The sequence below is a fragment of the Phyllostomus hastatus genome, unplaced genomic scaffold, assembly GCF_019186645.2.
Source record: "Phyllostomus hastatus isolate PE091 unplaced genomic scaffold, TTU_PhHast_1.1 phas_scaffold_78, whole genome shotgun sequence".
Lineage (NCBI taxonomy): Eukaryota > Metazoa > Chordata > Mammalia > Chiroptera > Phyllostomidae > Phyllostomus > Phyllostomus hastatus.
The window spans coordinates 34446842-34461582 of NW_025334041.1; the positions used below are offsets into that span (position 1 = coordinate 34446842).

Below are 14741 nucleotides of genomic sequence, written 5' to 3' on the forward strand. Positions count from 1 at the left end.
CTATACTTTAAAATGCTGGGCTGTATTTTGGACCAGTTTCCTGCCTTCACAAAGTCCCCACAGGGTGATTAGTAAAGTGACCTTGGCCCTCATTGGCAGTTCTGACAGGAGAGATAATCCCAAGTGACCTGGTGGCAGATGGAGCAGGTCCGAGCTTAAGCATGGGGTTGGCTAAGAGGAGAGCCAAGCTGTGGAAGCACTCGGGGCCTCCAAAGTGAGGCTTGGCTTGGGCAGAGAGCCGATGAAATTCTTCCTGTTGCGTTAGAATCACTATATTACAAGACCTGGGAGAGCTCCATTATTCACCACTTCCACAGAAATTTTGTGTTGATTTTCAAGTCTGACCAGTGTAATGCTTAACAACCCCCAAAATGACAGATAATTTATAACCCTCCGCTGAATTATATCTAACCTTTAAACACAAATGTGGATCTTCAATAATTAATTCTTAATGTGACTATCCACCAAAGAAACCTGCATCTCATAAAAAGAGAGGAGATTGGGGAACCCTCTAAAACTGCCCTTGCAGCTTTGCACGTGCAACTGAGGGCGCTAAAGCATTTCCTCATCCAAACTGCGCGCAGTCATGTGGCTTCTGGGCAGACCTGGGCGCTGGTTTGAAAAAATGAAAAAATGTGAACTCTTCTCTGGGAGCCACACAAACCACTCAGCTCACCCAGGGGAGGTGAATCAACTCTTCCGGGGTACCATTTCATTAGTTGTTGCTACAAAATTGCTAAGTCCATTTAGGTATAAAAGCCCTGGTCCACATAGGACCAAAGTCCTTCTGTTTTAGTTCCATGACTGATCCAAATTACAATCTGCCCACAAGCCTGAGGAAGACAGAAAGAAGAAATGGGACTGCAGGTGAGCCAAGATTCCAAATAACGTTCAAAACCATCTTACCTGTCTTCCTGACGTTGGCCATCTTGGGAGCTACGGGTGAGGGTGGGATGTTTGAATGTGAGTGCATGTGTATGAGGCTCGGTGGAAAAGTGGTACAAGCAGAGGGACAGGGCGGGAGGCCAGGATGGGGCACAGAAGCAGGATATATTTTTGTGAGCAGGCAGGGGTTATGCTTTCCTTGGGGCATATGCAAATGGATGGGTCCATTAAAATGCAGGTAAGTCTAATCATTTTCTCAAACTATACACATCTAAACTAAATGGTACACAGGAAGAGAAAGCCCACCTTATATGGGTGCTGAGAGTTAAATTCACATATATATTTTGATATCTGTTAAACGATGACCCAAGTCATGGCAATAAATAATCTGAAGGCTTATTGTTATGTTCAGAAGAGGAAGCAGTTCAGCCTATATTTCTTCTTTACATTAACCGTCACACAGAAGTCAGGTATAGAGCAGAGAGGTATCTCTATGAAGTCACTCTGATATTATAGTGAAAAAATGCCATTAAGCTCTTGGAAATTCTCTTTTTGACTTCTAATGTTTCACAGAGCTGCAGTGAATTGAGTGAATATGCTAGTTTCTTAAATGTACGGAGACTCTATCTGCTTGTTTGTGAATCAAGAATATGTTTCAGATCTGCTTGTTGTTCTATCTGAAGTGTTAGACATGACATTTTCATTGGAATAAAAAGTTCCTGAGCTTTGCTGAGAGGCTGCAAAACAACTGTCAGCGCAGCTTCTCTGGGAGCAGACGGTCGCGCCGAACAAATGAAACTACACTCAATTCATACACTCTCCTGTGGCCGGTATTTTCTCAATAAGGTTCAAGTTACAGCACCTCACTGTTTTTACTCGAAGTACAATTCCACTAATTGCATTCAGTTTCCATGTTTTTCCTTGAGTTTTCGTATGCACTATGCACTCGTAAGGGAGTAAGTAGGAAAAATGCACTATGGAATAACCAAATTCTAGAAAATAAATTGCTCAGGTTAATAGTGCTTCTTTATTAGTGGGAAGGATGGTTCATGCCCATTGAACACTACATAGCATAAAATGAAGAGAAAGCTACTAAACAGCTTAAGATGGTGAGAGAGACATGCACTAAATGGCAACCCTTTCAAATGGCTTCATTTGAAACATTCAGAAAGGAACTAGACTTGATCATGAAACCAAAAACAGAGATCAAACGGCAGCAAAGAAACAAGGACCCTTTCCACCTCTGGGAACTTGTATTGGAAGATACAAGATAGAGAGCCAATCACACTACAGTATTCATATGTGCTGGGAAAGTTTGAAAAGGATATAAAATTAATTTGTAAAATACCTAAAGTATGGTCCTTCAGTGTTTTTATTCACATCTTCTACCCACTTAGCTACATTATAGTCTCTTTTGAACCATGGGTTTAAATACCTGCAGAAAGCAATGGAAGGAACAAAGAAAGCAGAACAAGATAGAAAATCTGAAAATACACAGCACAAGCTTAGCAAGGATGTTCTTCACCCTCCAAATGCACGTGACTATGGCAAATAAACCAGGATGGGTGCTGGGTGAGTATGAGGCAGTCTATACAACCACGTGAGGGTACACGCAGCTACAACAGGGCTCAAGGCATTCTGGAATGTATTCCACATTTCAGGAAAGCCTTCCCAGTGGCTTCCCAAAGTGACACAGAGCTCCCTTTCAATCCTAGTTCTGTCAGCAATCCCACTCACCCACCTCCAAAGTGGCATTTTCCAGGCCACCCCTCATTTGGCTCCTTGATTTTCAAATGATAGTGGTGCTTTCTGAGAACATTGAGCTGGCCACAATTCCAACCTGGTGTTTGGGTCTATACCCCCAGGAACAACTCAAAGGAGCAAAGTTCTCAAAGTTCTCATTCCAATATGAAAGGAAAGGCTTTATATGGCCTTTGTCTTTCTCCTGATAGTGGATCCCAAGCTGGAATTAACAAGAAAGGTGCTCCAAGTGGCTCTGTAAGGAGCAGAAAAGGTCCCACCCTTCTGATCCTGGAGCCCCAACGCACATTTAGTGTGGTCCAGACAGACCTCCGTGATCTCGAACCCAGGTTTAGTAACTGAGGTGCAGCCGCAGTGTTCCTTCCTCGTCTTCGTGCACTCCAGACTACAGGGCTGCTGTGTCCACTACGAAGGGGCCCTCAAAAGTTGCCTTCTGAGTGTCTGAACACCAGGTATGCGATTGTCAGCCAATAATAATGACCTTAGTTAGATTTCACTGATGGATCTGGCCAAGCCTCCATCAGAATGACTGTGCAAAGGGAAATCTTGAAGGTATTAAAATTCGGAGTGCAAGGTTTTTGTTTTTTTCAGAGTTTCCTTTTATTTTTCCCCTGGGAGCCAAGCAAGAGTACATCCCCTTAGAATTTGCTCTTTTAAAACAGATACAGATTCAACAAATTCAGTCTTGGAAGAACTGGGAGGTTTTACTGAGTTTTCTCATTTAAAAAATAACTTATAGAAACACTATAGGCAATAAAGATCCAAGCTCTATAAAACTTTTCAAGTTATTTAGAAATAAACCAGGGAAATTATAAAATATAGTATTTGTGATTAAAGTTTCCTTCTTTCCTCCATATTTAGTTTTAGTTTGTAAATACATTTATATCAAGACTATAATTCCACAGTTACATAAACAAATTAGATTATTTTTTTCCATAGTCCTTTTCCTCATTTTGGGCTATAACACTGGTATGTCCCGAAATGAATTCATGAAGTCCCCTCCCGAGGGAAGGGTGGGGTGCTTTATGTGCTTATAAGACCATTTTTGCTGAGACAGTTTCGCCTGACTCAGGAGCAACTCACAGCAGTTTTGCCTTTAGCCACAATCATTGCCAACTTGTGTTTTTCACAGAGATAGCCAATTAAAACTTGCATAAATATTTCCACTGAGACTCCAAACAAAAAAAAAAGTCAAAAAGCGAGTGCAGCCACAGATGAAGACTAGTGAATGCTCTGGCCTGGGGAAAACCATAGAAAAAGCCCATGCAGCTGTTGTTATGGGTGAGACATAGCCACACAGCAAACTGAATCACCCACAGACAGTTGGCCACATCCACGAGGAGACATGTGTTCCTTTCACTGACAATCTTAGCAGCTCAAAGGACTGGTACCATGGCTGTTCCATGAAACATACAGCCATATGGCTTGACTTGCACGTGATGGACCTCTTCCTCCATCTCATGGAGCATCTCAGAAGGCTGTGTTCACTTCACTAGAGGTCACTGAAGGGAACTCTCAATTGTTGTTCCTTCTGGGGATCTGCCATGAAAGTGTCTTAACAGTGGGCTTCCTAATATCCCCAGCAGTGGTGGCTGGAGTGATGGGATTTTATGGAACTGCTATAAACCTGCCTATGTGGTTTGACTTGGCTTGTAGCGCAACATGCAAAAAAATAAAAAATGCATTAGACAGGATAGGAGAGCTCTTTGCGTTCTCCAGGATGGAAAGGCAGAGGAAAATTAGCTGATGCTGGCTGGACCAGGACCCCTTGTGAGCAGATGTTGGGGGGTCAGAGATCAAACGACCCTGCTCTCAGCCAAGGCAGGGACTCGGAGGGAAATTAAGTGGCAGCCCAGAATGAAGGGGCAGGTGGAGACTGACCTGTGATCCAGACTCCCTGTCTGGGGGCTGTCAGAGCCCCCTGGGCTTATGCCTTGGGATGGGACTGTCTGGGCGAGGGAGTGCCCAGGCTCAGGTGCTTGGGGCTCCCTCCTGTAAAAACACAATATATAATACAGAGTCTAAGCCAAAAACTTTTTTTTACATCATGTACAACAGTGAGGAAGATGCAAAAGCTTTCAGGGGAAAAACAATACATTAAACAAAGATATTTTATGTTGTCACTTAGAGTATGCATTTGTGGTGCATGTTTTAATTCATGTCCCAATGTCTCATCCTCCTTTGGGATGATGAGATGCTAAAAGGAACGTTGAAATAATAGACCTGATAATACCTCTTAGTCTAAAAAATAAAAAAAGATGTTTGTCCATCGTCATTCTGCTCCTGGTATGGTTACACGAATGATGTGGTTACATCAGAAGCAAATGGGATTATTTAATAAATATGGAGAGTATATAAAAAAAACTATTAACGTAATTCTTGATATGCTATGTATTAGTATTCCTTTTAAGAAAAAAAAATACATAGCGCCTGTACAATACGGTGTGTAGAAATTCAAGAACAGTGGTCAGCTTCACAGATCCGGCTCCACTTAGGTAACACGAGAAATGTAACCCAAATCTGACAGTCTGAAAAATCTGAGGGAGTCCTTAATATTTCCTTTTTGTAAAAATGATTCCATTATTATATCTTATTAAATATTATTACTGAATTATCTCAGAGGCAAAGTTTCTCAAAGGCTGTTTGTAGCACAATATTTATCATATGATATGAATGGGAATTTTACAGAAATTTTTTTTAAAAATTAGTGACTACCCTAAAAAAATCTGTTATGAATCTTGCTAAATACCAAGTACTCTTGGGGTCCTAAATTCATAGCTTTAATATAAACATTGGATTTTTTTTCTTTATTTAGGAGTTTTTAAAGCTTCGTCATAGGAAATGCTGTTAAGAATACTAAACAATAGGAAATGGACAGACACTCGGAAGGACCTTTTGCAGTTTTATCTGCACTCTAGTGAGCAACTGAGATAAGCTAAGGAGCTCTTACCAGGTGACCTCATGCAAAACCAAACAACATTCCAAGAAGAGTTTATCCACAATGAATCCTAAAGCATCCAAGCACTTTGGGAATGAGTAAGATAAACTCTAACAGATTAGTTATTTATGATGGAGTTCTATGGTGCCATTCTGGACCATGCAATGGTATCACTTGAACCTATCTACTGTTTCTATGTTAAAATGTCTTCTAATTAACTTTTACAAGCCACTTATAAGAAAATACCATCAGCAGAAAGGTCCGAATTTCAGGGCAATGCTATTGTCCTGGACTCAGAAAGGCAGAGTATATGATGGGAAAGCTAACGTAAGTTTCTGACAAGCAGTTAACAAATACCTGCTATTGACATTTTAAAAAAAATATTTAGGCATAAAGAAGCAACAGCAATCCTGGGAATAATAACTAGCACTGCAGTCAGATATCAGTAAAAAAATTTTAGATGGGTCCGGAAGGTTTGGGTAATTAAAACCGGGTGGCAAGGTCCAGAAGGATGGCAAGGATGTGCTTTATTATGTGATGAGAGATAAGGGCTTGGGGAAGGTGAGTTTTGCTTATACTTATATCAGGTGGAGAAACACAAAAAATGTGCATGGTGTTTACCTCATTATAAATGACTTAAGTGTAACTTCAGACCCAATCCCCAGTTTCAAAAAAACAATGAGTGGCTATCAGTCCAAATGGATAGTGTTGCATTTAGTGACAATGATTCCGTTAAAGAGCAAGTTTAGGTAAATGGCCTTTTAAATGTCCTCACAAGGACATTTAAAAGGGAAACTAATTCCATGAGTCTGAGAGAATGCTTAGATCGCGGCCAGGAGGCTTCAGGGCAGTGGTTTCACACCGTGAGCAGTATTACGTTCTGGACAGTGGGATTGCCCCCTGATGCTTCCAGGCTGTGTGGATACTGGGGAGAGGAAGGGTGAGCCCTCTGCAATGGCTGGCCCCCAGGTGATGAGAAGAAAGGAATGTTATCAAAATTCCCTTCAAACGGAACCAAGACACCACAATGGCAGGTTACTGGAGGAAAAGCCTGCACAAGGGCGAGACCCCAGGCTATCAGTGAGTATTGGTTTGGGCACAGTTGCGGAGATGCCTATGTAAAAGAGAAAAGCCATGGTTAATTTTGAAATAGCAAAAAAAGAATCGAAAGACAAAACTAAGACCAGAGGCATGGTTTACAGTTCTTTGACGATCTGGTTAATTAACTCTTCGCACTCTAAATGCACAGGACCCTGGGATGCCTTTCTCCATTAGAGGTTCGGACTTACTCAGTTGAATTAGACCGAGGTCTAAATCTTTTGCCTCTGATTTTCTTTCTGTTGCCTCCCAGGTTACCTGAAAAAAAGATGGTTTATAGCTAGATTTGCATATAAGTTAAAAATCGCCATATATTTAATTACATGATATTTCCAGTGGGTATGATTCACATCTAGCATCATCACCCAGAGGGCAGCCTTCTCCATGTGTCTGGTGCCCTGCTATCAAATCCCATCATTTCCCACCTAAGAAAAAATAACTGAACTCATAATAAATGCCCTTCTGTCTACTGGGAGGAGAGCTAAATGGCTTACAGAAAAGAACATGTCTTTACAACCAGGGACCACAGAATACAGAACTTGAGTTATGAGGACAAACAGATTCAGAATGCCACCCTATACCTTGCCAAGAGTTACTTCGAGGTCGCCCATTTTCACAGATGTCTGAAATATGTTTTGTGTCTGGAATCCTTTCACTCCAAGAATGAGAGAGCCCATTTGACCTGAAATTGAAAATGTGTATATATTGTTCAAAAATATAATCAAATGAATGTTTAGAAATCAGTAAGCAAAATTTCTAAGCATCGCTGTACATTAAATAAAATAAATCAAGAAAGAAAAATCTGAAATGAAAGAATGAACAGAACATGAAAGTCTTCATGAAGAAGGCAGAATTACACAACATTCAATTTAAGAAAAGTCAAATACAATGGAACCCCATTATTATAGCTCATAAATTAAAAGTATCAGGATACAATGCAAGCCAGTTACATTCCCCAGAACACAACTACAGATAGCAAATTCACTACATGTTTCAGTTATGTAACCCAAACAGCAGCATTATAATGGGGTCCCACCATAGATGTTTCTTAATTGTAAAGCAATGGTTTCCATTCAAATATTATGACAACATGGACTTGTAAGAGATTTCATTAAGATTTGCTCTATGTAACCTGACTAACTTTTATCAAAGTAATACTGAGTTTTTCTTAAACAATAAAATTTTCTGAGCATTGGCATTTTTTCCACATATATGGCTCCCCAGGATGTAGCACTGTTAGTTAATTGTCCAATAACCAAACTGAATGGGATGTTGCCAGGGAAGTAACTCTCACAAAGCCAGTGAACCACTTAGCCCTCCTGGTGATTGTGTCCTGCTGCCTTTAAATAAACTGTCTACTAGAAGCAAAACTTCCACACCTACCTTGTGCCACATAAGAAAAGTATTTTAACAAATTACATATACTTAGGAGAAGTCACATAATTTGATACGATTTTTAACAGCTTAAGAGTCAAAACCCATTATTGAGATTTTGCTAAAATCTGGAAATTACTCAAATCAATATTTAAACTCTCCTTGGGTAACTTTAGAAAACAGCACTGTACTTAAAATCTTTTCCATATATTACTCCAGTTAATGCTAATATTATCTATTTTAAAAGGAATCTTCTACTAATGAATGAAAATAAATGGAACTCAAAATAAGTATTATATATTAATTCCCTAGATTAGAACTTTTTCAACATAATTTGCTAATTAAGAATGATGCCTATTTTCTACAGAAGGACAACAGAAATTCTGATGAAATCCATTGATTTCTCCACTTATTTACCATATTATTTACTTTAGAATTAAATATTTGGCCAAGAAAAAATTTATATGCTGAGAGAATTTAAGTAAATCTTACACTGTTAGCCAAAAGACCTCCAATAAATTTTAAAAAATAACTTTTCAAACATCCTTCCACAGAACTGTACTCCTCATGCAAAAACTAGTACTTTTACTTTTGCTTTAAGCTATGTTAATTGAGTAAAAACACCTCTTCATGCTTCAGACAGTTCTACATGGAATTCCCAGATCTCTGTGTGACACTAATTTCTTCTATTCTCTTTCCTGATTGTTTATAAAGAGTGAAACTCAGAGCAGAATTTTTACAGATGATTCACTCTATTTAGAACTCCAGAAGAGATGATCTTTCTTTTCAATACACTAGCAAATTCCCTTTCTTCATCCTACAAAGTAACTACTATACCCAAAGTAATGCAAGGGGCTAAGAATCTTTTCTCCTATACATTCCATCCCTACTGACAATTCTAAAGAAACTCTCTGTAGGGATATTTTAGTGTCCTTCCATGAATGTCTCATTTTCTTTAGGAATGTCTCATTTCCTAAAACATTCCCACTACTTATTTCTTTTATCAGCTTATTTTATTAAGCAATTATAAAGCATACAGAATTTTAAGTGGTGTTATACACCTCAAGATCCTGGAGCAATATAGCATCAAAGTTTAAGACATATAAATAATATCTTAACCCCACCCACAATATTATAAGACTCACAAACATTAAATATACTTAAATTAATTTGGCCACCAAGCTCTAAGTCATAAAGTCTAGAAATAATCATTCCAGGCATAAAAAGCAAAATCATAATATTCAAATATATGATTCACAGAGAAGCAATCTTTTTTTCACAGCAAGCTTAGCTTTTAACATATTTAAAATTTTAAAAATATTCAACACAACATTCATATTACCAATTTATTTTAACAACTACTTATATTGAAGCATGGCAGTAACCTTTTTCTTTGACTACCAAACATGACATAAAGCTCACCATTTAAAAATATTGTGAAATACCGCATACAGTTTCTGAAGCCACATAAGAGCAAAGACTGAAAAACCCCTGGGTTTCCATATAGATTTAATGTTACTTGTTTTGTTTCATTTTGATTTGATTTCTGGCCTGATTTGTTAAACAAGTGGTTCTGAGCATATGGCATTTTGAATCAGAGTAATCAAAGAACAAAGGATACTATTTTTCAACATTCAAGAAAGAAGGAAGAAGTAATCAAACCTGCTGCAAAATAATGAAATGTTCTGACTAATGGAATAATGTGTGATGGAACAGGTAGAAATCTGAAAATGCGACAGAAAAGCAGACCTCTTCTTAGAACTAGATGCTGAGTTTGTGCTGACTCCAGGAGGGATGTCGCTATAAAAAGAGTCGCCATCTCCAGGCTTTTTTACATAATCTCCCTGGGGCAACTGTCTAAGGCATAATAAACATTTCAGAGTCAGAAAACAAGACACACACATGAACACAGACATATACAAATATTATTTTAGGAAAAAAGAGGTAGGGATAATGATCTACATGAATCAAATCTATAACAACACATAAGGTTATTAATAAGTGTGACAAGTTAAAGTCATTCTAGAGATCAGAAATGCAATTGCTGTGGTCTCTGCAGTCTGATGAATAAAGCTTTGCTTTCAAAGGAAATATGAAGAGATGAAGTTTTCCACTGTAACTGCATTATACTTAAAGATGTTAACTATAGCTTCATCTCAAAAAAAAAAAAAAGAAGAAGAAGAAAAGAAAAAGAAAAACGGTGTGGAGGGAGCTGTGTTGGGTCAGACAGTCCTTGCCCAGATAAGACATAGTTTTTTTTCACCATGTGAATAAATTATTCATGATTCTAAATATTATATAACATTGGTCTTTTAAAAAACTGATGGATTTCCAAGCTATGTCCTATAATTTAATGCAAATAAATTTTTATTAGAATTCTCTGTTCAATTTGGAACTTCACTGTTTATTTAACAGAAATATGAATAAACTGAAAAAGATTCAAAGGTGAGTCAAAAATATAATTCTAAAACTGCACAGTAGAATATGTAAAGGACGGTAAGTTAGCAAGAGGTAGGGTGGAAAAAAGACCTGAATTATTTGATGAGATTATAGAAGGACATTCACAGGTAGTTGGTGGGTGACCACAGTTCTCTATCTTCACTGCAGAGATTCAACAAGGGAAAATCCACATTGCTACTGACTCTCCTGCTCTGGTACTGATTGAACTAAGATTGGAACAGATTCTCAATACTTCCCTCTCAAGGAATAGGGTGGATTCAGCCCCCCTTCCTTGGTCGCTAATCTGATCATTTGCCAGTGCATGGTCCCCAAGCAGCCAAAGGAACCAAAAACTTGACACGGTTCCATTCTGTGCTAAAGTAGTGCTGGATGGAGAATTTTAAACAGAGTTGCACTGAAACAGGTCTCCAACAACTGTACACATTTGCTAATTCCTTTTCTCATTGGGTTTCTCTTTAGTTCCTATGCTAGTCACAGTTACTTGCTGATGCTAAATTTTATCTAAAATATGTAACTTTCAGATGTTTTAAGTGTTTAAAATACTTGGTCATTCACTCTTCTGAATTATTGAATATCCTATCTCATATTATTTCAATTCTATATATGTATTCACACATCTTTACAAAATCTAAAGATTTTTCAACTCATATAAAGCATATATGTTATTTGTGTAATTAAATCTACTCTTCCCCTTTGAAGAATTTCTCATTAAATTAGTAAGACTAATTTTACCCATAATTCTTTGATACATAATCCTTCAAAATATTTTTAACTCTGTAAGTGACTTCAACTCATAATTGTAATCTTTCATTTTCCTGGTACATTATGAAACATTAATTTTATAAAAATAATGCATTCCCCCCTCATTTATAGTGTTAATAATATAGGACAAATATATCTTCTCATGCAAGAGATATTTCTGCAATTTTATTTTCTTTCTTGCCTCCTATCAATAAAATAGTCTATCAATGCTTGGAAAAATGCTTTCAGTAAAATCAAAGTCCTTCACCTTGCCTCAGGAAGGAAACTTCGCTTTTGCTTCATATTCGTCATCCCCATCAACATCCCCATCAACATCACATCCCCAATAATAATTTGTATGGTTAACCACTCCTTTTCGTCACTGTTAGCTCTAATAATAATCTTTCTAAGCTGATGAGATGTGCTTCATTAAATTCAGATGAAATCACGACAAGTTCCAACTACACGTGACCTTTCCCAATAATTAATTCCCCTAAATAACAGGGTTCTGTCATTTAGACATTTACCAAGGCCTCACTCAGCTGATAGCACAGTTTCAAATGGACGGCTTCTCACAACGGAGGGGACCACATTGTGTTTGTATTTTAACTGAGTGTGTTTTACCACACCCTCAGTGTAACTTCTCAGCAGTTGTATAAAATCACCTTTTAAACATCTTAAATGCTAAACATAGCATAAACTGTGGACTTCAGTCAGAGGGTTGGAAGGGAGTTTAAGTTCAACGAATTTCTGGTCACAGCCTTGCTTTTATCATCCCAGTAAGAAAAGATTCTTACCTGTCTCTAATGTGAAGTCTCCAAAATACATAAACTACTTTGCATTCTTAAAATTCTGTTAGTAATACAGGTAACTTTCTTCACATAGTAAATACATAAAAATTTTAATGATTATTAATTTTGTTAAAGATCTCAAGAATAATTTTTAATGTCTTCCAACCGTCTAGAAATTTACCCTTCTCAATATCCATTATATAACAAACCTACTTCTTGTTTAACCTTTAGTGAAGACAGAAAATATCAGGTCCCCATGATAAAGAAAATAACATTTCACCATTTGTTATACAAGAGCACAAATGGCCAACTACATGATCTCTTTTTTTTTTCAGATTGAATTTATTTTTCTAGTCTTTGTGGTTTCCTTCCTAAATTTCGGTGGTTTCACAGGCTTTTGGAATCTAAACCACATTAAGTGGCCTGACTAGTATTAAGTTTTATGATGGGGAAAATTATGTCATAGTTCCTATATTACATTTAAGTATCTTAGACATCTGCATGAATTTTTAAAACAATAACCAAAAAGAAAATAAAAGCTTTTTAAAATTCTTTTTGCTCAAAAAACAAAATGATCCCTTATGAGGGAAGTCTGATCTTTCCTAAGAGGGTCCATTGAACCATAATATTTAACTTAATAATCCTTGCATACATTAGAAGTGAACACAATGGAAAAAACTTAATTAAGTCTTAACCTTAAATCGGAAGGAGCATTTCTCCAGTGCTCTGTCAGTGTCTGGGCTGTCTGTTATTGAAGTTATCACTTGACTGTTTTAAGAAATATTGTGCAATGTGTACCAAGTCACACTGACAGATGCATGACTATCACTGAAATAATAATATAAAAACAAACTAAAAAAGGTTTGAAAAAAAGGAGGGAGGTTTGAAAGCAGAAACGAAAGTGGCTAAAACAGGTAAGAGAGAAAAGAAAAGGGAAAGGGGATTTCTGCTTAAGGTATAGATCAGTAAGATATGGTCTGTTTATTTTATTTCACCTTAATCACAATCATGTGTGTTCATCTCAGACAAAGAAAGAGAACATTTAAGCTGAATATTGTTGCCCTATAAATCCAAGTTCAATGACTGTTTTCTTGTTCTATAGCTATTGCAAATCTGCTTGAAAACTCAAACTCAAACTTATAATTCTTGTTATAAACTGTACAGCTGCTAGGTCCTAAAGCAATTATTCTAGACAACTGGGCTGGCGAAAAAGTCTGTTACGGCTTTTTCTGTAAAATAAAAGACACATTTTTCATTTTTTACCAATAACTTGATTGATTTGGATTATTTTGAGTCTGTTAGCTATCTCCTGCTTTTAGCCTCTACTGGGTAGAGGCCAGAGGTGCTGCTAAACAATCTTCCAATACATAAGTCTGCCCCATAGCCAAGAATTATTTGGCCACAGTGCCGACACTACCAAGAAACTTCGCAAACCACTTTTGACATGTTTGATCAGTCATTGCACCTTCTCCATACATTACATAATTTTTTTTTTTGCATTTCAGTTGTATTTTTACCTTTCTTGAAATAATAAAGCATAATACATTGAAAATGTATATTTTCTTCCATCTTCAATATTAAAATAGCTGCACAAAAATTCACCAACTTTGATTTTTTTTTACAATGCATGCTGATATGGCAGCTGTCACAATACAATCTAGCAAAATTGTTTCGCATGAAGTTAAAGACAACTAAGCATTACTAGAGCCATCGTATGGAAAAAACTAAACGATCTTTTGGGCCAACCCAATGAAACAATAGCATCAACTAAAAAAATTATAGACGTCATCTTCCCTGAAGGTTTAAAAAAAAAGGACCAACAGCCATCCTTCTGACTATATGATGTATAAGGTTTCTCCGAGGCCCCTAGGTCCCATGGTTCTACCCTCCACTGTGACTGGCAGCTTTAAAGTGATATCATTCATGTGTGGGCTTCTGCCTCCACTCTGCCCCAGAATGGAGCTTCTGTTTTTCATTAAGCGGTTTGCAAACAAAAAGAAAAAATGGGTTTGCTTCTTATCTTTTTGTCAGACCTGCAATTAAACCTATTGCACATTCCTCCATATAATGAGAACCCTGAGGACACGTTCTCCAGGGAATATCTACCAGGTTATCAGGTTCCTTTGCAGAATTACTTGCCTGACCTCTCCAATAATTTGAAAGTTACACCCAATTTGGCATTTTTCAGCCATTACATTAACATAAATCTGATAACTGGCTACTTTTTAAATAGGGTCTTGTATTTAGTGTCACAGCAAACCTCATGTTCATCAGTTCTCCCACCAGCTTCACTGGCACGTGCAGGCCTCGCTGATGTCCCTGAGCACTGCCTTCCTCTTTGAGGACCACATCCATCTCTTTCATCAGAAGATCGGAGACACACAGTCTCAGAGACCACCTACTAACAACTTCCCTTACTATAACGTTTCACAGATTACAAAGCACTTTACCTGACTTTAGAGTTGAGGAAAGTGTAAGTGATGTCCCAAGACCACCTACTAATAAGTAGATATCTGATTCCTTGTCAATTGGTCCTCCCACCAGGGAACCTCAAAGAAAAACCTAATATAAAGGCCAGGACAACTCAAAATTTTTATTTTTATTTCCGGGCACATGTTTATTTGAATACCTGCAGATATTTTTACAAGATTATAAATGTCTTAATGCATGCTTTTGTCTATTGGCCTTACCAT

General features: G+C 37.5%; 1 protein-coding gene across 16 annotated transcripts in view; it reads right to left on the minus strand.

The window, feature by feature from the left end:
• The window catches only part of ADAM22 (ADAM metallopeptidase domain 22), a 225794-nt gene that overhangs the window by 13935 nt on the left and 197118 nt on the right, over positions 1 to 14741 (minus strand). For 3 of the 16 annotated variants that reach the window (XM_045826930.1, XM_045826927.1, XM_045826926.1), the window contains 2 exons: positions 7264 to 7364; positions 6874 to 6940 (listed from right to left, as the gene is read on the minus strand). In XM_045826930.1, the coding sequence (XP_045682886.1) occupies positions 6874 to 6940; positions 7264 to 7364 (168 nt within the window). Of the gene's footprint in view, positions 1 to 906; positions 937 to 2233; positions 2321 to 4527; positions 4639 to 4664; positions 6699 to 6869; positions 6941 to 7263; positions 7365 to 9718; positions 9914 to 14741 lie in introns of those variants that run through there. The other 13 variants (XM_045826929.1, XM_045826916.1, XM_045826913.1 and 10 more) reach the window with 13 other exon arrangements.